Below are 23,997 nucleotides of genomic sequence, written 5' to 3' on the forward strand. Positions count from 1 at the left end.
GACAGAAAAGTTAGAAATGTAAAGACCAACATTTTTAAAGTACAAAAGTCTAATCCATGGTCCTATGATGATGCCTAAAATTTCTTAAGATCCATTTCACTTTGTGGTTGTCATCTTCTGCATCAACTGTTCAAGTGTCTTAGAGATGATACGGTAAACTTCTTGAAGTAGGGCTTCAGGGTGGTAACATACCTCATGGATTTAATCAATCAACATGTGTTAACAGCCCTGTGCACCTGCCTGGCACTTAATAAACTCTCACTGAGTAACTGGTGATAAGATTACCAGCTCATCAGTCCTTTCAATCTTGATGAAATGAGCTTATGAGAGATTTTTCTGGAATCCTTCCAGGCATGACGTCCTTGAAAATTAAAGCAGGCTAAAATCAGGGAAGATCAAATTTGGGAAGAAGGCTGGGCAGAATCATTTGACTTGTGGATGCTTTTAAGAGTTCCAGTGAAAAGCTAAAACCTAAAGAATAGGCAAATGCTGCCTTACTAAAACTTTCTGAATTTATATTAGTTGGAAATAATAGTATTATTCTCTTTTAACCTCTATATCTCTTTTATCACCTCAAAATGAGAACCACAAATCTCTCTTTTCTTGCTCACAAAATAAAGTGCAATAAAGACCTTATAGAAACAACTTTTTGGAAGTTAGAATTGCCACGTGTGGAATGTCTCTTTTAGCCAGAGAACATGAATTGGCCAAGATGGTAGAGCTGGAGAGTGCCATACCTAGACATCCATGTTAGGTGGGGGTAGGCAAAAACTCGGGTCTAGCAAGGATATCTCCTTGTTTCCAACCATGCCTAGAGTACAGCCAGAGTAAAGACTGCTAGAATTACCTCTCTGCCCGCTCCCATTTAGCTAAGAAGGAATGAGCATACCCTAAACATATTCAATCACAGTTCTTGCCCACACATTGTCACAACAGTCCATCTCTAAATCCTGAAAAGACAGCAGCAGCATCTCATAGTTCTGAGTCATCACAGAAATTATTATTGCTGTTAAGTACTTGTAATCATTACTCATTGCCTAATGCTTTTAAGAGCAGACAATCCTCTTTGTGCTGCTGGTACCGCTCTTGATTTCTGATTTCTTTTCCTGACAAGGCTAAGTCTGAGTCCAATTCCAGAAGATGGAAGTCTTTTCCATCTCATTCTGGGAAGACTGAATCTAGGTCAGGGCCTAGATTCAGTGCATCTTTGCTGCATGTGTGGGAAACAGTGGCTATTTATTGAGCACACTGCAGAATGAAGGAATATGCTATGAGGTACCTGACCACTTGGCTTCAGGTTACCTTTTCAGATCCATTTCCCACAACTTACTCTCATACTCACTTGCCATTACCCTAGACTGTTCTCTAAACTGCATTTCTCAACTGATAGACTGTACAAAGGGGAAGGTATAGCAGAAGACTATCCCCCAAATAGGTCTAAATTCCAGTTTTGTTCTTCCTATATGTGATCATGGATAGATGACCAAACCATGCTAAGTTTTGTTTTCCTTTCTAATAAAGTTAGGGGAAAATAAAATATATCCTGTAACATGCTTGGCTAGACGTACCTGAGGACCCTGGACAGAGGCCAATGAAAGTGGAGCTTCTTGGGATGTCTTTCCCTTGATTCTTGTCTTTGCTCCTCATCCTACAGCTCTGCAGATCCAGCCCAAGAAGGGCATACTTCCCTATGTTCCCATGGCACCTCTCCTGTAGCAGATACCAACCATGCCCCAACAATCTATTTGCACATCTGTTTCACCCAGTCATCTGTAGACTCTGCAAACTCATCTTAATCACCTTTGTTACCCTAGCACATTGCACAGAGCCTAGTACAGAGCTGATATTGATATCCAGTGAGTGTTTGTTGAGTGAATAAATCAGTGAACAAATAAATGCTCAGCAGCCACCCTAGTGTGAGTCAGGCAACAGATAATGAAAAATTGGCAGGAGATCAAGCATCACAATGACAGGGGTTTCTTATCATACTGATGACATGCTAATCTCTCATCATAACAGGTCCAAAAAATCATGAAAAATGACACCTGTTAGCACCATTGCTGAAGGAGACCACAAACCCTCAGAGCAGAACAACTCTCAATTCCTTCTCCTGAGACAATTTTGTTCAACTGAAAAGCACTCTACTTTGTAGGGATCCTTTGCAACCCTTCATCTACTCTCCTCATACACACACAGTGAGCAGTCTATGTGAGGCAGACACAAGAAAACACATGCCTTCCCTATACTGTAATGGCCATTATAGTAAGGGAAAGATTATGACCTTTTGTTTTGAAATGGCAAAAGAATGACAATTCTTTCAAATGTAATAAATCCCACTTACATATTTCCCAACATGATAATTGCTACTAAGTTTAATAACCACCATCTAGATCTTTTCTTAGTCACTCATAATACTTTGTAGATGACTCTTTATGTGTGACATCAAAGACTAGATTTTATAAAGACAGATCATTTTTAAAAAATTCAACTGTGATGGTATTAAAACCATATCTATCTGCTAACCAATGTTGAGCTCTTTTTTTTCCCCTGAACCATAATTGTACCCATCAAATTAGCACTAGAGCAGGGCACTGCTGGCTCATGCCTGTAATCCTAGCTACTCAGGAGGCTGAGATGTGAGATCACAGTTCAAAGCCAGCCTGGGCAGGAGAGTCCCTGATACTCTTATTTCCAATTAACCACCTGAAAACCAGAAGTGGGGCTGTGGCTCAAGTGGTAGAGCACTCATCTTGAGCTGAAGAGCTCAGGGACAATGCCCATGCCCAGAGTTTAAGCCCCACAAGCAGAAAAAAAAATAGCACGGGATTTCTTCATTCGTTTACTATCTAGTTGAAGGAGAAAAAGGGTAAATTCCTTCAGATTGACACTATCCTTTACCATCCTCTCAACCATACACATTGTATTTAGAAGAGAACTGGGCATAAAGAAAACACTCAATAAATACTACTGGAAGACTGAGAATATAGCTTAGTGGTAGAGTGCTTGCCTAGCATGCATGAAGCCCTGGGTTCGTTTCCTCAGCACCACATAATCAGAAAAAGCCAGAAGTGGTGCTGTGGCTCAAGTGGTAGGGAGCTAGCCTTGAGTAAAAGAAGCTCAGGGACAGTGCCCAGGCCTTGAGTTTGAACCCCAGGATTGGCCAAAAATAAATAAATAAATACTACTGGGTTGGTGGGCAGGGGTGATACAGAAGCCCAGAAAGGACAGTGTCCTGTCAGGATCCAAAGCAAAGCACCCCGTCATTCTCCTATCCAGTCTCCTGTTTCTTCTGCTAACACTTACCTAGCATCTGCCTTATACTGCACTGTGCTTGGCATTTAACAGGCATTACAGCATTTAATCCTTACAATGTTACCATAAGATACAAAGAACTTAGTCATCTGCAGAAGGTAGCCATTTTGCTTGCCCACTATGCTACAGACTACACATCTAAGCCTTATCTGCTTATTTGTTTGCTTATTCATTCCCTATCAGGGGTAGATTTGAAATTGTGTGTAAAAATTCAGTAAATAGCTCTAACGGCCAATATTAATTCTTTGAAGTGCACAGAGAGTATGAGGATTCAGAGGAGATATAGAAGAAAAGAGTGTGCCCCAGCATGGCTTTAGCACTCCTTCCCAGACCACCCCTTTGTTTCTAGTGCTCACACACATGCATTCCAGCTCCTCAACATGATCCACAAAGGCCTGACATTATAGGCAGGACGTGGATGACACTATCTAGCCAATTGTGAATGGTAAGGATGATGATTGATCCATTTTCTAGTCTTTTGCTGTTGTTGCTTAATCCCCCAGTACAGTCAGGTCGAGGTAGTTGATTGGATTATGTCATTTTAAAATATTCTTAGCTTTGTATATGGCTCAAGTGATAGAGGACTTAACTAGGAAGCATGAGATCCTGAGTTCAAACTCCAATACTGTCAAGTTGTAACAATTATGATGATAATAAAGTACTCTTAGATGTTTGCTTAGAATGTGACCAATTGGTCATGAGCCAGTGGCTCACACCTCTAATCCTAGCTACTTAGGGGGCTGAGATCTCACCATCACAGTTTGAAGCCTGCTGGGTAGAAAAATCTATGAGGGGGACTCTCATTTCCAATAAACCACCAAAGAGCTGGAAGTGGAGATGTGGCTCAAGTAGTAGAGCACCAGCCTTGAGCAAAAAAGCTAAGCTACAGTGTCCAGGTGCCACAGAGCAAGGACAACAAAAGAAAAATGTGACAGAAGGTATCTTAGATAGTGATGAGTGGCCTCCCTTTCTAAATGAGATGACTGAGGTTCAGAGAATTTAAGAGATTTGCTCATAATCACCCAGTCAGGACCAGAAACCAGCCCAACTCTACGCTAATATTCTCTCCACTACCCTATACTGCCTCAAAAGGCCAAATGTAAGTTTGGTTTTAAAAATGACTACCACACCTCACTCTACCAAGAAAATGCAACCTTTGATGGAGAAGTTAGAAGCCAATCCATCTGAAAACAAAATCAACTGCAATAGTCTTTACAGTAAAAATGATAAGAAATGCATCTCTTAGACTGTAGACACATCCTAGAATCCCATAATCTGTTGAAAGACAGCACAGGGTATGTAAAGGGCATTTACCCTCTTTAACCCTATTTCCTCATTCGTTGGATGGGTTCACTGTAATGATCTGAAGATAAAATTTTTAAAGAAATGTATGTGTAGCTCCATGTGTGGTATAGCTCCTTGATAAATGTTAGCTCCTTTTTGCTTCCTGCGATAGAAAACACTGTCAGAGGTCCTGTCAGTCAGATCTGCAATGTCAACTGCCTTCATTTAAAAGAAACCAGATCATGAGAATCATAAGATGTGGTAGCAGTTGAGACGGTATCTGCTATAGAGACGTCATGGCCATAGATGTGGTTGTGCCTGTATGGGGGTGGGGGACGTGGCGCTAGTGTGGCGTACAGACAGACATGTGCAGTGATTTCCGGCTGGCAGTGTGATGCAAAGCACAGGAAACACCACCTCCACAGTGTGTTATTTTCAAACCATAAAAGACTAAAATTACATACATGTTTATATGGATGTGTTTCCTTAAAAGTTAAGAGACAGGATGGTAGAGACAGGCAGACAGGGAGACAGAGCGCATGGGAGAGAGAGAGAGAGAGAGGAAAATAATCCATCTATATGGATGTCTGCTTCCCTGCTGACCTGCGAAATGTCTTTATTTGGAAGTTAGTAACCTGAGCCCAGCACTTGTGGCTACAGGTAGAAGCACCATGGAAGACCATTGTGACAAGAGTCATTCAGAGCTACTGTCTTCTCATCTGCACCCCAGAGACTCCACACAGGATAACCCTTAAGTACATAGTCTACTGCTACTACTAGACTGGTTGAGCAACTTAGGAACTGAACATATCTCTAAAATGACTGACATAGCTATGGATGGAAGGTGACATGAAACTAAATCATCTCCAAAATGTCTGAAGTAGGCTTGAGTAGGAGTAATCAAAGCACAGGATGTATGCAGACAAGTGAACAGAATTCAATGTGAATGCTCAATCTCTCCTTCGGGGCTTCTATAATGGGTTCTGAAGCAGAAGATATTCTGGATGTGGAGGCAGGAATGCTATAGGCCACTAGTGACACCTTTATGGCTACAGGAGGGTTTTACTCCCAAGTGCATAGAGAGTTAGCATTTGAAATAACAGTACTAATATTATGAGAAGTTTGCCTTTCTAATGATGTTTTCTTTAGAGTGATAGAACAGTTATATAATTGGTATTTCTAAGCTACAAACCAACTAGAGAGAGAACTGAGGCTTTGTATAACCACATTAGGGAAGCAAAATTTAGACTCCATATTTGCAATTGGCAATCTATTAACTGAATGAAGGCCATGTGGTGGTAAATTCTTTGAGGGATGAGATGTTTTCAGTTATCCTAGAAACTCACTTTACATCACTGCCCAAAGCAGTTCCTCGTACTTAAAAGGTGCTCTATTCAATTTCACTACATTAAGTAATTAGTTTTAGAATCATTTCCCTGCTAGAGAATCAGATTGTAAACTACAGTCTTCTGTTCTATAAAAGCACAGATTGCGTGTTGAATAAATGATTTAAAATGTACTCACTAACATGTCAGGAAGATTAAAAATTATTATACTTAAAACTGACTTCAAACTTTTGAATTTGGTATTCCAGTCATACCTAATCTCTGAGTTGGGGCTCAGAGAGGTTAAATAAGTTGTCCAATGAGCCACAGATGATTGGAAGTAGAGCTGGGATTTAACCTTAATGTCCACACAGGGGAGTTCTTTCCCTGTGTCATGAGTGACCTCTTACTGTTCTGTTCTGGAAGGAAAATTGCAACAAGCTGCCTGGGGCAGAAGAAAAGGCACTAAACCAAGAGCTTTTCTTTGTATGGCTTTGGCACATCTAACTTTTGACCCTAGACAAGTCATTTCCCCTTTCTGGGCTTTAACCTATAAAATGACTGATAGGAATCCAAAGTCTCAATTTCTGATCTGTCAAGCTTAACTTGTAGAAGAGGTAAAGACAAATAGCCAAAGGATGGCACAGGAGCTTCTAAGATAAAACCCATCAAGTAGTTCAGAGACCCAGTTTTGGTCCAGAAGCAGAACAGGAGCATGGAAAATGACTTGGGAAAAGAATATGATCCCAGAGACCCTTCAGTTCCAGAGAAAAATGGGACACAGCAAGGTTCTCCTTGTGTGAACATATTATGGGTTAGACTCTCAGTATTGCAAGCCATTGTTTATACCCACATGCCACACTGGCACTCCTTAATAGTCTTAGTGTCCTGGCCAATTCCTGGATCATGGCCAAGTCCACAAGAGATGTGTGATGCCAATTTGAAAGCTCCTTGGAGTAGTGTTGTAGACAAGGCTTAACTCCCTAGATTTGTCACCATTCCAAGGGTTCTTCAAGAATGAGGAGGAGGAGGAGGAGGAGGAGGAGGAGGAGAAGGGAGGAGGGAGGTGGGAGGAGGGAGGAGGGAGGAGAAAGGACGGAGGAGGAGCTAAATTTTTGGCAGTTGCTAAGGCACTTCAGAAACAAAGAAGAAAGGAGAGTGTGCAAAACCAAGTCTGCCAAGGAACTCTTGGATATTTTGCTGTGTGTATGTATGTAACAATCCTGGCCTTGACAGACCTTGGGGTTGCTATGAGAAACATAAGAGGATAACATTCATGAAAGACCTCCATAAACTGTGAATGTGTGAAGGTTAATGCTACCCAGTATTAGTGTCAGCTCTCTGCTGCTCTTGGGGAAACTGCTCAAAGGTAGAGTACTTGCTGAGAGTGGGGTGTAATGCTCCATGCAGGTCCAGGGAGCACCACAAGTGACTCATAGAGATGAGCACGATTCCCTTCTCCATTGTTAGATGTCAGAAGAGGAAGTAGAGTATACTATGAGTATGTGAAGCCATTAGAGTACAATTTCACCCTCATGCTGATACCTACCGGCTTTGTGATCTTGAGCATTTCACCTGATGGGTCTCAAAGTTGACTTCCTCAAACATCAAGCTGAGTAGGGGGTAATTATATCCCACTATACCTTCCAACTACCTAGCAGTGTGTGAGCTCATAAAAATGATGGGCATAAGAGTGCCTAAGGTACACTTCCAGTTGGAAGCCCTTAAATAGCTGACCCAATCCTTGCCAAGGGAGCAGATGTACTGTCACTCAGATGTTGGTGGCATGCAGAGGAACCACCCCAATGTGGGTGAAACTGTCACCGGCAACCTGCTGAGCAAGTGGGCCTATCCTGGAGCAGCTACAAGGACAATTTTTTTTTTCCCGGTCAGTCGTGGGGCTTTTCTTTCTTTTTTGCTGTTTTTTCTTTCTTTTCTTTTTATTTTAAGGATGATTTTTATGAAGCTGATTAAAATTTGCTTTTAAGAGGAGGAGGAAGAAGGAGGAGGAGAAGGAAGAAGGAGGACGAGGAAGAAGAAAAGAAGAAGAAAAAAGAATGAGAACATTGAGGCCTTTATATCTTATTAAACATCATAGTTATCAGTAGCAATAATCAGACATTATTTAGTTCTCAAAGTTATTTTCAGTGTGATCTTTCACAAAGCGTGTTCAATATATATGGCCAAGCTATAGGAAATGGTGCAAATAAATCCACTATTCATGGTCCTTGTGCTTTAGGATGTAAGAATACAATTTACGCTCCTTTTGAATAACTCCTGGGATGAGAAGCACAAAGTTAATACTAATAATTCCCATGTAGAAAACCTTTCACTGCCTCCATAGCACAAGATTACAAAGACAGCAAATGGACTAAGCCCAGTTAGTCAGTGACTTTGTCTAGTGTTCTTTCTACTGCAAAGGTGAGCAAAAGCTATAGGAATATTGACATGTTCCTCCTAACAAAGCTTGTGTGTCAGAGTTACTATTCTTTTCCCTGGGTTTGAACCAAATGAAAATTTGACTTGATCAGAGTATTTTAATTTTGCTATTAAAACCAATTCCAGTATTTCTAAAAAATATGCAAAACTATGAGTTTTTTCTCTATTTTCTCTCTAAAATTTTAGAAACCAAAGAACATTATAGCACATGAGTTAGTACCTTAAAACTACTTTATGAAGTGGATATAAAAATATGCACACATGCTTGTAGCCAGGTGTGACATATGCTTGGAATCCTAGGAGACTGAGACAAGAGGATCCCAAGTTCAAGACCAGCCTGGGTGACACAGTGAAGCCTTGTCTCAAACACATACATAGGGTGTGGGGGTGAGAAATATATATACTTACATACATACATACATATATGTGTGTGTGTGTGTGTGTGTGTGTGTGGTGGTGGTGGTCATGGGACCTGAACTCTGGGCCTCAGTGCTGTCCCTCAGCTCTTCAGCTCAAGGCTTGGGCTCTACCACTTGAGCCACAGCGCCACTTCCGGTTTTCTAGTGGTTAATTGGAAATAAAGAGCTTCATGGCCTTTCCTGTCTGGGCTGGCTTTGAACCACAATTCTCAGATCTCAGACTCCTGAGTAGCAGCTAGAATTATTGGCATGAGCCACCAGCACCCAGCTAAGAAATATGTTTTTGTATATTTCCATTTTTAATTTAATAAGTTGAAGGAGTATAAAGTACTTGTTTGTTTGGTTCCATTTGTTTTGTTTTGCCTTTGACATGGGGTCTCACTCTGTTGCTGCAGCTGATCACAGATCTTCAAGGGCTCAGGCAATCCTATTTCAGCCTCCTGAGTATCTGGGACTACAAACCACACCCAGCCTAAGTTTGTAATCAACATCTGTTTCTGACAGGCATCCAAAAGAGTAAATTAAAAGACACCAGAGGAAAATGTTTGTGCAGGAAGCAAACCTAAAATTGGAACCCATAAGTTTAGGTTCCAAGTCAAAACTACCACTTATGGTTGAAATTTTTATATACTCTATTTTCCTATGGCCCACCTCTTCCTTCCCTGAAGTCTGAAGACTCTTCTGGCCTCTTACCTGACTCTCTCCTCTTCAGCCTTCTTCAGGGCAGCATCCCGCTGCAGAACCTTCATAATGGCCTCTTGTTCCTCCTCCGTAAGGAAACTTAAGTCAATCATTTTGAAAAGTGTACACAAAAAATAATAGCAATAAATGTGGCTTGCAATACTCAGGGATAAAAAGCTAAGAGCACAACCAGGAAGATGAAAAGGAGGCAAAAGTGAAATGTTATCTTGTTCAGATTGTTGGTAAAAGTCTCGTTTGGGCTTTGCAAAAGTGTTGGGCAGCTGACAACAAGATCCTAAAAAGATCCTCTTTCCATGAGGTAGTCGTGGTCTAGGAGTGGTTTGAGTAGAAGCTCTTAGGAAGAGGAGATTGCAATTCTTGCTTGGGCGGTCAGCAGCATCCCATCCTAGTATGCTCTCTTTCTGGACCAGTCTGTCTCAGATACAGTCTCTCCTTTCTCGGCTCCCGTCGTCAGATCCACGAGAGACAGCAACATTGGAGCCTCCCTGACCTGGGGAGTCATGAGACAGCAAACAGCAGACAGTGAGAGGCCATTCTTGTCAGCACTGCTCAATATTACAAGATTTTCAAATGATAGGAGATGGTCTTTGAGCTGGAAGGAACCAGTTCTGCCAGCTTCCTGTGCACATGGCAAATGGTTCAGGGAACAAGCTTCCACCCAATTCCAGCCTGCTGAGATGAAGAACTCATAAAAATGCCTATCAATGTTTAATAATCTACCTGAGTCAAGGATATAAACCAGCTGAGTCAAGGATGGTTCTCTCTTTAAAAAAAATTCTAAAGATCAGTAAGACCAGGTAGATGTGATTCCAGTTGTCAAATCAGGAACCAGGAATGAAAATTCAAAGTGCCCATCTCTTCACTGGAGTATGCTTGTGCTCTGCCATGGGCAGAGAACCAGTTTTAGATAGAGGCACTCGAGAGCAGTGGCAATTGTCAGCATTACCTTGTTGACCAACTTTTGGGAGGTGTAGAGGAACCTACTAAGCTTATCCCCCTTCATTTCTGAACATTTCCTGGTATGTATATAAAAACTGGGGGAAAGGAAGAAAGACATAGTTCTCACATACTGCCCACAGTTATTACTTAAATAAATGTTAAGATAATACTTCAATCTCTTTTTTAAAATTCCATCCCTTGCCAGGTGCCAGTGGCTCACACCTGTAATCCTAGCTACTCAGGAGTCTGAGATCTGAGCATTATGGTTCAAAGCCAGCCTGGGCAGGAAAGACCATGAGACTCTTATCTCCAATTAACCATCAGAAACCAGAAGTAGCACTGTGGCTCAAGTGGTAGAGCACTAGTCTTGAGCTGAAGAGCTGAGGGACAACACCCAGGCCCAGAGTTCAAGCCCCATGACTGACAAAAAAAAGAAAAAAGAAAAAAATCCATCTCTTGCATATATCACTGCCTGCCTGTTTGCCTTGGGAACTAACTACTCATCCTCCAAGACAGACCAAGGTTGCTCCAGCAAGCCCTTTCTCCTTTCCATAGACAGAGCTAAAGGCTGTGAAAGATGATTGTTTCTAACTCTTCACATCCATCCCTCTGGCCCACCTGAAACAGGGCCACTCTAACTGACCTACAGACACAAGAGCAAACATAGTTGGGAGCCACTGAGGTTCCAACATTGTGTGACATATGTTTTGTGGGAACTTGCCTGCTACAAAAGCCTTCTCCATACATGTCTTCACCACTGTAATTGACTGCTCTCAGCCTGTGAATCTCTGACAATGAATAAGTGAGAAAATGAATGAAGGGACCTTATGCAAAACTACTGAACATTACCAGGAGACAACAGTCTCAATTTTTCCTTTCTTTCATGTATGGTAACTTCCTCAGTGAGCAAAGACTGATAAGGAAATGGATACTGTCCACACTCTGGGATCTGTCCCCACTGAGGCCTTCTACTACTGTCTGGTTTCATAGGTGATGGTTTTAAAGTTCAAGGCGTGAGGACCAGAAGAGAGCAAAGAAGAAAAGCAACCTAAGTGGTCTAGAAGTAGTAACTAGAAGGGTTTTGAAGGGAACATGTTGGTTGTTTTCCATACCTTCAAGTAGAACAGGAACTAACTAGTGCTTGTGCTTATGAGTTTTTAAGGGTTAAAATTTTTCCCTTAGATTAGCTGTTAAGGGAAGGACAGTATTCTTATTTTCTGAACAAATGGTAGCTACTCAATTCGGAGTCACTACCCAAGCAGATTTGAGGAAAGCACTCAGAGGGAAATCAAAACTTTTAGTACTTGTGCTTACACAGTTCCCATTATTCTGGGTGACATCTAACTGGTTGCTAGGGAATATTCCATTCATTCATCCATTCATTCATTCATTCGATCACCTGATGCTATTCAAGCACTGGTGATGCTGCAATGAATACCACAGAAAAAGCTTTCTGCCTTTGTGGAACTTACATGTGATGTAAGATGTGATTGAATTCAATAAAAACTAATTTTTATTTTTAAAAAATCTAAGTAATTCAAACTGTAACACATTGGAAGGTGATAAGAGCTAAGGAGAAAAACAGCTGGGAAGGGAAAGCATGGAGAAGTGAGGCAAATTGAACCTTAAAGGGTGGTTAATGGAAAATGAACTATACAACCTGTGGGTAGGGATGGGAGAGAAAAACTGGGAGAGAGTGAAGGAAGGGTTAACACTGTCCAAAAAGAAATGTACTTATAAGTCAGGTGCTGGTGGCTCATGCCTGTAATCCTAGATACTCAGAAGGCTGAGATCTGAGGATTGTGGTTCAAAGCCAGCCTGGGAAGGAAAGGCCATGAGACTCTTAATCTCCAATTAACTACTCAGAAAACCGGCAGTGGCACTGTGGCTCAAGTGGTAGAGTGCTAGCCTTGAGCTGAAGAGCTGAGGGACAGCGCCCAGGCTCATAATTTAAGCCCCATGACCAACAAAAAAAATAAAAAGAAAAAGAAATGTTCTTATTACCTGGCTTATGAAATTATAACCCCTTTATAATATTAATAAATGAAAATGAAAACAAAAAGTGTTGTTAGTATAGCCATACCTAAAATCAATCTTAGCTACTGAGGAGGCTGAGATCTGAGCATTACAGATCAAAACCAGTCTGGGCAGGAAAGTCTGTGAGACTTTTTTTTTTCTCAGCCATGGGGCTTGAACTTAGGGTCTGGGCACTGTATTTGAGCATTTTTGCTCAAGGCTAACATTCTACCATTTTGAGCCACAGCATCACTTCTGGTTTTCTGGCAGATAAGAGTCTTATGGACTTTCCTGCCTGGGCTGGCTCCTAACTGTGATCCTCACATCTCAGCCTCCTAAGTAGCTAGGATCACAGGTGTGAGCCACTGGTGCCCAGCTCTCTGAGAATCTTATCTCTAATGAACCAACCCAAAGCCAGAAGTGGAGCTGTGGCTCAAGTGGTAGAGGGCTATAGTCTTAAGCAACAAAGCTCAGGGACAGTGCCCAGACCTTGAGTTCAAGACCCAGGAACCAGCATATAGGTACAAAAAAGAGTGGTTAGTGTAGGCCTCACTGAGGAGGCAGGTGAACAAAACCTTGAGAAAGGTGAGAACAAGCCACACAGATATCAGAGGGTTCTGAAGTGGGAGTATGACCACAGATGGTCAGTGTTGGTAGGACAGTGTGTGCCGGGAGAACAGGAAGAGGAGTGCAGACAGGAAATGGGTCAGACATTGTCAGGCAATATAAGATATCATCTCTGAGATGGAGCATTAAGGAAGAATAAGAAAAAGAAAAAGGAGGGCCAGGAATGTGGCTTAGTGGCTGAGTGCTTGTCTAGCATGCATGAATCCCTGTGTTCAATTCCTCAGTACCATATAAGCAGAAAAAGCTGGAAGTGGCACTGTGGCTCAAATGGTAGATAGAGTGCTAGCCTTGAGTAAAAGAAGCTCAGGGACAGTGCCCAGGCTCTGAGTTTAAGCCCTAGGACTAGCAAAAAAGAAAAGAAAAGAAAAGGAATCAATATTTACTGAGTACCTCCTATGTATTTGAGATTTTGCAGGTATGCTCACAAAGATGTAGACACAGATTCTATCTGTGCTTTCTTTCAAATAAGTAGTATGAGGCCATAGGAGTTGTTTGCCACCAAGTGAGACTAGCATTTGTCAATGGTTTTATTAGAATAAACCACAATGTTGACATCTCCTCTAGTACTCCTCTCCACATTGATTCCCCAAACTGAGATGGTGGAACAAAATCCTTCTGTCTGTAGGTTTTCACTCTCTGCTTAAGCATAAAAGACTTACTAGTGCATGGCTGGCAGTTAGCATGGGGCAAACTCAGGGCCAAACAGTGAGCAAACATTTCATTTTTTTTCTGTTATTCTCAGCAGAGCCTCTCAACAGTAGCCATAAAGAAATACTGGCACCTGTGAATATACCCAGACTCACAGGGACCAGCATGTTCATAGAAGGAGTAGCTGCTACAAGTTCTTGCGTTCAGTTCTACTCATCCTCTACATGCTACTGAATGGTTTTCTGTAATTCTGATCCAACAAGGTGACATTGTTAGGCTTAAAACCCCACTCCAAGCTCTCATTGCTAATGGCAGCTAACAATGAAATCCTTAATGTGGCCTGTGAACAAGTATCTCTTTCCTCTGTAAACTCTTTTGCTTATGCTAAAGCACATTTCTGCTTCCTTTGGTCCTCATGCCTTTCTTTCCTCCTAGAACTCCCTTTCCTCTTGGGTCTCAATTTATGTGTCAGAAGCTACAGAGAAGCCTCTCAAAGCCTCTCTTGGGTGTTTCATTAACACATGCCTTGCTCAGTCACAGTACTAATCTCATTGTAGCAAACCCCTATCTAATCCATTTGTCCTGCATTCGGTTATAAGCAAGGGTTTGTGTCCCTGAGTGCTTCACATCCTCAGTACCTGCATTCAAAATAGCCATGGAAATTGAATAAATATACTAATCTAGCTGGAAGAGGATGGCATTCCCAATTCCCCCAGTTACACAAACCTAGCTGTAGGGGCCATAAGTAAAAAAGTCAAATCCATATTATCAACTGGTACTAGATCCAGATCTGGCATAAGACTTTGAGGTTTGAATAACTCTCATGACTTCTCTAGGCCTGGATATTTTCCTTAGAGAGATTATTGTAAGGCTCTGTAGGAGACAAATATGGAATAACAAGTAGCACTAGAAATAGCAGCACCAAAAGGAAATGTGAAACCTTCAAATATGGACTGTTTAATTCCTACTTCCTCATATCATCCTTGCCATACCACATCTACAAAAGCCAATGTTCTCCTTGTCTTATAAGTACCGCACGCTAACCGATTGCGCCACTGGAGCTTCTCCTTGTCAATTATCCAAAAATTGAGCTGAAGAGAAAAACCAAAACTGTAAATAGTGGGTACTTGTGTTTGATAGAAGCAAAGAGAAAACATGAAATTGAAGCTCCAAACCCAATCGTCTCACCTGACCAAATCCACGTTAAAACTTATTTTACAAGAGAAATTTACTTCTCAGTATGTTCTGTATAAAGGAGAGTCCCAGAGAGCCTGTATTCCTTTCCCCAGTAGCTGTTGTATTATCTATGGACCTCATGGAAGGGCAGGGAAACTCATGTTAGTGATGACTGTCACATGATGAGCTTTTCAAAAGAGAAGGCATCAAAAATGAAAACTTGAAGAAGTAGAAGGAGAGCGAGTACAAATCTTCTTGAGTTGGGGTGAACAAAGCCTACCAAAAGAGCCCTGACCAATGAGGACCCGTCACCAGTGATGACACAAATTCTGTCACACATCAAACTAAATGCTTTGTAAATGTCCAGGGTCACAATGGCAGAAGAAGGGGATAGAATATTTTTTCCACTGTGGTTCAGAAGAGTCTGAGAATAGAATAAACTAAATATGACAATCAGAAACCTAATTGTATCCATCCAACAGAAAAATCCCTCCTTCAGATGCCAGATCAGAGGGCATTAGTTCTCCAGGCCCATGCTGGTAGGGCGTGAATGCTAACACTGCAATGCCTAGCCATACCTCTCCCCTTCTCGGGCTCTCCTGGCACTGTGACTAAACCTGCCTGTTAAGTTCCACAATTGGCTCCTTTCACCCTGTCCTCTGGAACCATGTTTGAGCTTCCTTTCACATAACAACTATAAAGGATGGAAGACTTAACACTTCCCCTATGTCTTCTTTGTTAAGAAGATAAACTTTTTCTTTCCTTCAACTGTTCTTCACATAGCATTTCCTAAGCCTCTCATGATCTCTTCTTCCCTTTCTCTCTAGGCTGAAAAATGTGCAGGTGGTGCTAAGTGCCTCACGCTTATGACATCAGTTCTTCACCCTGACCACTTAAGAAGAAAGGTATTCTTGACATCATTTAGAAGAGAACACTGGCTGGCTCATGGAATTAAACAACTCGTCTAAGGTTACTCAACAAGAATGTAATTTGAACCTAAGACTTAAGATTCTGAAGACATTGTTCTTAATATTTTACTTAGATACCACTTCCCTTTTCAGAAAGACCACATATATGGTTAGGGGCAAAGATGAGACTAGAATCCCAGTTTTGAGGTTTTCTTTTCACCCTGCTATGCCCCCTCTCTGTATGTTTCACTTACTCTGAGCAACATGCTTTGGTGCTCAAAGCTTGGAATGCTCTTGGGTGCAAGTTTAGAAATAATAAAACTATTGAGTTCATTGGGTTTGTTTTATGGATAGACATAGAAAAAAAAACAAGCCCCAAGAGAGAGGGAGGGGCACCTGTGTCAACATGCAGGTGTTTATACATGCCCACTAACACCTTAGAATAGTATAGATTCTATGGACTATAGTTACTATAGTCCATAGGTTTAAACTTAACTGGAGTGGTTCATTAAATGATCACACAGAAATGTATTTATGTATGAAGCAAATGTCACCCACACATTATCAGGAAACAAGTCTACTTCCATTTTACCGTTCCTAGCAAGTTTGTATTGGAGAGCACACTATGTTTTGAACACCAATGCACGCTGCCCATAGGAAATAATTAGGAAGAAATGGACAGAGAGGGAATACTAGGGAAAAAAGAGAACTAGGCAGAGAACAAGAAAACTTGGATTCTAGTTTCATCTTTCCCCCTAACTAGGTGTATTCCCCAGCAGGAATATTTTCTTTTTTCTGCATGGTTGGGACTTGCAACACTTTGTTTTAAAAAATCCAAGGAGCTGGGTATAATAGATCGTATTTGTCATCCCAGCTCTTGGGAAGTGAAGGCAGGAGAATCCCAAGTTTGAAGTCACCCTGGGTCTACAAAGAGTTCAAGACTACCCTGATATACATACCAAGATGCTGTCACCAAAAACAAAAACAAAACAACCAAATATGTAAATCACTCAACCTAATGCCTTGCCCAAATTGGACCTCTTGAGAAGAGAGAATACTTGTCTCATGTCTGGTTCAAGATAGCCACCCCCCCACACACACATTAAATAAATAAAATGCATAAAGTGAATCTATAAAAAGTGAAAAAATGAGAGATACAGATAGGATAAAAAGAGTACACTTTTTTCTGTTTTATTTTCCATAGAGGAATAACTGTAAATTCAAATCTGGCTTTCATGCTCAGGATCAAAGGCCTTCACTTTGGGGAAGATTCTTCTAAAAGTGGAAGCATGCTTCTACTTCATTCATTTCCCCAGCTCCAGGCTGAGGTTACCAACAGCTAACATCTCCTAGAAATTGGCATGGTAATCTCAAAAAAGCTGGGGGAGGAGGGAGAAAAAGATTAAAGGTGATAGTTCTCCTACTCCTAAATTTGACATTCAAACATAATGAAAAACCTGGATTTTTAACAAATTCAGGTTTGCCATTTCCTGGCTTTAAGTTTAAATTTAGAATACCCATAGAATCCAAAATTTCAGTTGAGCACTAACTAAGAGCAGGATTAATAGGTCATGTGAAGAAGACAGCATAACATACAACTAACCCTCCCTTGGCAAATGCTAACAAAGAAGGCACAAACCAATGTGAGGGTTGAGGGAGACATGGGGATTTAGGAAGAAAAATGAGGCAAGCATGGAAGGCTAAACTATAGAAGGGAGTGGACATTCTGGAGCAGAGTACTGGGCTATAAAAGTGCATTACTATTCAAAAAGAAGACTGGTATCTTGAGCATAAGGTATAAATGAAAAATAGTGATGAAAGTCAGATCTCAATGGACCTAAAATGTCAAGGGAAGGAACCTGAACCTGAACTTGTCATTCTTGATCAGCATGCTAGAAATGTCCTTTTAATCTCTATTTTCCTGGCATGTCAGCATTCCAAGAGACAATTAACAGCGAAGTAAGAAAGGAGCCTAGGAAATGGGCAGTGGAAAGTTAATTTGACACCTCATAGCTGGGCTGAAAATTCATATCTAATCTAGAAAAGGGATGACAGTCAACAAAAGGTGTGACTTGCCTTTGACAACATATCAAGAGGGGGTTTTGAGACACAGAAAAGAGTTTGTCTTGGTATTGTGTGGAGCTGCTGTAAAAGCCAACACAGTCATGGGCTCCTATTGCCTACAAAGCTTGTGAAAAGCCAGGATTCTTGCCTAGGTTCCAGACATCTTAGAGAAACTTCTTTTCTCCTTGGAGTACCAGCTTCCACCATGGAGCAAGTTCCCTCTGAAGAGGGATAGTTCCATATCTTCAAAGTTCTGATAGTGTGCACAATGCCTGTCCTCAGAAGATTACATTTTTAAAGGATACTAAATACAATGAAAAAGCCACACCAAATACAAGAGCAGTGGGGAGTTATATGTGGTCTTAGAGGGGAAGGGAAGGCATCCTTGAAAATTACTCTCTTTTGACAAAACCTCTACATTGGCAATGATATCACTTTAATTACATTCACCATTGCTTCAATAAAAGAGTGGTGCCCAAATCTGGCTGATCAGCATCAGGTTCACAACTATCACTTAAGAACTAATAAACCAAAACCTTCATTTCTAAGGTCCTGGAGTCTGTATTTTCTAAAATGTTCCCACATGATTGGGATGTTTGGCCAAGTGTAGGACTCCGAGTTACAAAACTCCCAGTAGGTCAGAAATGGCTCTGTGTAAAAAGCATAGCAGTTAGTCAAAGTTGAACACACTCATCTATATACCAATTGTTGTTCAGCTGTGCTAAGAACATACAAAAGTAACAGCTGGATCACAGAATCATAACCAGTTCTTTGTGCAGATAAGAAAAGCGAGACTAAAAAGGGTTAGGCCAATTGGTTAAGGCTGCGCAGCTGTCCAATGTCAGAGGTAGAAAACCCAGGGGACACCACTTTTATTTCCCAGGACATAGAAAATTCCTATGTAAATAAAGATTTCAAAAAATGAGCTAAAAAGTGAGTCTGGCTGCAGTTCACAGCATTCCTGAACTGGGCACGCTGATAAAAAGCAGCCCTTACAGATGAATTCTAGACCTAGCTATCCTCTGGGTTTCAAATTCAGAGGAAGGCAGTGGAGGAATCAGCTGATTTATTAACTACACTGCAATTAAATCCAGAATCATAAAGTTAACTGAACTGTGACCATCCCTAGTTCTGACTTTAAAAGGACTACAGGAAATCTCACTTTGGGTACAATTATGTACACTCCTACCCAGCCTGGGATAGTGAGTCTCTCTCCAAATGCACTAACTCAAGAATTCATAAACCGAGCTAGACAGTAGTATCTCCTGAAAAAATAAAATAAAAGCAAATAAACAAAAACCTCCCAGATCTCTTCTCCTTCCACAGTGATCTTTATTTCACTTCTCTGAGGTAGGACCTTCTCTACTTTTGTGGAAAATACTCAGGTGATTGCAGCAAGAGCTGAGACCACTGAACTAATTGGTCTTTTCCCCCTTGTGGGACCTGTTCCAATCTACAATTTGAGGTGAGGCAAGCAAGGCACCCAGGGCATAAAACAAAAAAGCACTATCACTGAGCTCAATACCCTGACAATGAATATCTCCTTAAGAGAGAAGTAACTAGGGCACAAAATCAAAGGAAACACACTCAGAACGTTGCCAAGTACAGCTCCAATGGTTACACAATTTTGTCTCCAAAGAGTGGGTGCCCTAAGCACTTCACTTGCCTCATGCCAGTTCCAGACCTGCTCTAATCTCTGCTCAGGCCATTCATTATCCCAGTAAAGCTTTATAAGGTATGGAGTGTGTGTAAAATCATCCTTGATCCTTTCCATTGTATAAGAGAGATGTATTCTGAAACCAAATACTGTCTACCACAGCCCATTTTCTATGCACTGACATAGGGCTACTGTGATACATCAGAACACACAGGAGAGGTTATTGGGTCTCTGACAGCTCCTCTAAGGATTCAGGGTATGTTTCTCAGTCTTGCCACCAGCTACCTTGCAGGGTTACTGTAAGGATGACATCTGGCTGTAAGCAAAACAGTCTGGGATGTACCAAAGGCCTGATAAACACGTACTAAAAACATCTCTGCATTTCACCAACTCAGTCACTTTTCCAAATGAATGAATTGTTTTACCTATTTATCTCTCCAATCTCCATCTTCCCACTTCATTTTAAGGAAGAATCAGATTCTGGCTTCAACAAACACCCTCACACATACCAATACTATGGAGACCTTGTGGGCATATAAAAAAAGTTTGAGGATTAATTAGGAGAGAGGTTGGGTGAGGAGATCCCACTCTTTGATGATCAAGGTTTCTTCTAAATCTTCCAATTTTAGGCTTTGACCCCTGCTTTGGAAAACCAAAAGCAAGCAGGAATGATGAGGCACACATTTAATTTCATCATGGAGAAGATTGAGACAGGGTGAGTTCATGGGGTGATCTGGGCTACCTATCAAGACAGAAGAAGGGAAGGAAGAGGGGGAGAGGGGAGAGGAAGAGAGAAGGAGAAGGAAACAGATAAGTGGGGAGGGGAGAAGGGAAGATGGGAAGGGGAAAGGAGGATAGGAAAGGAGAAGGGATGGGAAGGAGAAGGGGAAAAGTGAAGGGGAAGAGAAGAGAGGAATGGAGGGAAGGAAAGGGAAAAAAAGGGAAGTGGAAGGGGTAAGGGAAGAGAAAGTGGGGAAGAAGAGAAGAAGGCCAAGAGTTTGGCATCTTGGTTTCTAGTTCAGAATTAACCTCTCTTTTCTAATTCTGCTTCTTACTAACAGGCAGAGAGACCTTCTCATCCTTGTTTTGTTAGCAGCTACCAATATAACAGGTGCCTAATTTATTGAATAAATGAAGTAGACGGAAAAAAAAGAGAACAGTGGTAAAGTGGGGTAGAAAAGAGAGGCAAGAAAGACTTCAAGAATGGCACAGAAATACTTGATAGGTTATCTTTCATAAATGTATTTATTACTATATTTAGAAGAAATATGGTCTTCCAAAGATGTTCACATCCCAGCTCCTGAAACCTGTAAATATGTTGTTTTACACAGTAAAAGAAACTTTATAGATGAGATTAAATTTAGGATCTTGTGATGAACAGATTGTCCTAGATTATCTAGACAGGCCCAGGGGTCTTTTCATGAAAGCAGCAGGACAGTCAGAAGAAGAGAGTAAATATGAGGGTGAAAACTGGTTGCAACTATGTTTTAACAATGGAAGAAGGGGCTATAAGCCAAGGAATGCAAGGAGCCTCCAGAAATTGGAAAAAAAGAAATAGAGCCCCCAGAAGCTCTTCTGAACTCTTGGTTTTAGCCAGTAAGGCTGGCTCATTTTCAGTCTTTTGACCTCTACAGCTAAAAAAATCACTTTATGTTTCTTTTCTTTTTTTCTTTCTTTCTTTTTATATTGTCAATTCAGGGGCCTAAACTCTGGGTCTGGGTACTGTCCCTCAGCTCTTCAGCTCAAGGCTAGTGCTCTACCATTTAAGCCACAGTGCCACTTCTGGCTTTTTCTGCTTATGTGGAGCTGATGAATTGAACCCAAGGCCTCATGCATGCAAGGCAAGCGCTCTACCACTGAGCCACCTTCCCAGCCCCACTTTGGTTTCTTTAAGCCACTGAATTTGGTAGAGTGGAAATAGGTAACTAATACTTAAGTATTTCATGTATAAGTCCTCAGTTTCCATCCTGGTCCCTGTGGACTGAACACATCCTTCAAAGTGATTCGTCAGGATTTCCTGGTGGCAGACTATGCCAAAATTCCAATCAAGGCTCTCTTCTCCAACCTTCTGTGGGCTTCTTCTTAATCTTTCAATTCACTGTACCCCCCGATCTGCATCATCATCACTAGAACTTTGGTCAAGCTATTCACTCCATCTAGAATGTGTTTCCTTTGTGTCAGCACACATTCAAACCTTATCTGTTTATTCAGTCTCAACTTAAATATCTCTTGCATGAAACCTCTCCTGTGACCCATTTCCCCTCACAAATACCCCTCCTTCAAGCTGATAATATTGTCTCTTCCCTAGGCCCTCCCAACACCTATCTACACATCAGGTACAAAAGAGCACAGACTCCAGTCAGATTCTGATACAAAGTGATCCCATAATACAATATACAGGTGCCTTAAGATAGTATTCACTTCACCAAGACATCCGTATCTTTGAAACTTATGAATGCATCAAATTCCCATTTCAATACCTACTTCACTTTTAGCACTTCTCACATATTAATAGAATTTTGTGTGTGTGTTCCTGGGGCTAGAACTTAGGGAGATGTTTTTATTTTATTTTATTGTAAAAATGCTGTAGAGAGGGGTTACAGTTATAACAGTAAGGCAACGAGTACATTACTTGTCTAGCACTTTTACCTCTTCCCTTGTTGTTGCCCTATCCCTTCCCTCCCCCAACTCCCACACTCCTTCCTACCCCTACTTGAAGTTGTAAAGTTCATTTCCTAAATACTGTCCTGTGGGTATCATTGTTGAAATGGGTCATCCTGTGACTTGTTTCAGCGTTTTGTTATTCCCCTTCCCCTCCCCAGATTAGACAAATGTATATAGAAGATGCAGGGTACCAGAATCAAGTACAGTGACAACAGGGGATATACCATAGGGGGAAGAACATACAAAGGAAACATAAAAATATCACATAGTGCATTTAAACCAATAACAACAAAGACAGAACTCTTGGGTCCACATCTTGGCATTATCTTACATGGGCATATGTACATAGCTTCAGAGCTTTTCAGCTCATCTGATAAGATTATCATATATATATATATATATATATATATATATATACTAATTATTGCAAATAAGGGAAACCATGGGACCTAAATTTCTTTGGGACTGGCTTACTTCATTTAATACGATTTTTTCCAAGGCTTTCCATTTCCCAACAAATGGGGCAGTGTCATTCTTTCTGATGGAAGCATAGAATATCACATTTTCTTGATCCACTTATCTACTGAGTAGCATCTGGGTTGGTTCCATATCTTAGCTATAGTGAATAATGCTGCGATAAACATAGTTGTGCTAGTAGCTTTAGTATGGCCTTGTTTGTTTTCATTTGGGAAAATGCCCAAAAGTGGGATTTCTGGGTTATAAGGGAGTTCTATGTGGAGTCTTTTTAAAAAACCCTCTATAATGCTTTCCAGAGTGGTTGAACAAGTTTATACTCCCACCAAAAAGCAGTAGGGTTCCCTTTTGGCCACATCCCTCCAGCATCTGTTGTTATTAGATTGTGAAGTGGACTCTCAATGTTGTTTTTATTTGCATTTCTTTTATTACTAGAGAAGTTGAGCATTTCTTCATGTGTCTATTGACCATTCTTATTTCCTCTTCAGAGAAGTCTCTAAGTCTTTAACCCACTTGTTGATGGGGAGGTTGTTTCTTTGAGGATTTGTTTTTGGAGGATTTAATTTTTTGAGTTCTAAGTATATTTTAGATATGAGGCCTTTCTGTTGTATAGCTAGAAGATCTTCTCCCAGTCCGTGGGCTTTCTATTGATCTTACTAGCTATGTCCTTTGCCATGCAGAAGCTCTGCAGCTTCATACAATCCCATTTGTCCAACCTTTCTTTGGTTTGTTGTGTTTCTGGGTCTTTATTAAGAAAACTTCAGCCTGTGCCAAGGAACCCTAGAGTTTCTCCTATTCCTTCCTGTAATGTTTTCAGGGTGTCTGCTTTTACTTGGAGGTCTTTGATCCATTTGGAGTTGATTCTGGTACAGGGTGATATATAGGATCTAACTTTAGTTTTCTACAGGTGTTTAACCAATTTTGCCAGCACCATTTACTGAAGAAGCTGTTTCTTCCATTCTTTTTTTTTGGCTTAGGGGATTATTTTGTATGTTTGTTGTGGTTTAGGTTTCCCTCAAGGTTAGCACTCTATCACTCGAACTATAGATCTACTCTTTGGAAGTTAATTAGAGTTAAGAGTCTCATTGACTTTCCTGCCTAGGGTAGCTTTGAACCATGATCCTCGGATCTCACCCTCCTGAGTAGCTAGCACCTGGCTGGAAAAAAAATCTTTTAACTAGCAAGTAAAATATATAATGTTGAGAGTGTCTCTCCAGAGACTAAAGATGGGTTTTCTTTTTTTTTTAATTTAATTTTATTTTATTTGTGAACATACTGTACAGAGGGGTTACAATTGCATGGGCAGGATAATGCGTACATTTCTTACCAAGCATTGCAGCCTC

General features: G+C 41.0%; 1 protein-coding gene across 7 annotated transcripts in view; it reads right to left on the reverse strand.

The window, feature by feature from the left end:
• The window catches only part of Sytl2 (synaptotagmin-like 2), a 126,163-nt gene that overhangs the window by 57,446 nt on the left and 44,720 nt on the right, over positions 1-23,997 (reverse strand). For 6 of the 7 annotated variants that reach the window (XM_013014145.1, XM_013014140.1, XM_013014144.1 and 3 more), the window contains exon 1: positions 9,473-9,960. The exons of the other annotated variant lie outside the window; for it this stretch is intronic. In XM_013014145.1, the coding sequence (XP_012869599.1) occupies positions 9,473-9,573 (101 nt within the window). In that variant the 5' untranslated portion in view covers positions 9,574-9,960. Of the gene's footprint in view, positions 1-9,472; positions 9,961-23,997 lie in introns of those variants that run through there. 7 annotated transcript variants of the gene reach the window in all.

The sequence above is a fragment of the Dipodomys ordii genome, unplaced genomic scaffold, assembly GCF_000151885.1.
Source record: "Dipodomys ordii isolate 6190 unplaced genomic scaffold, Dord_2.0 Scaffold22, whole genome shotgun sequence".
Classification (NCBI taxonomy): domain Eukaryota; kingdom Metazoa; phylum Chordata; class Mammalia; order Rodentia; family Heteromyidae; genus Dipodomys; species Dipodomys ordii.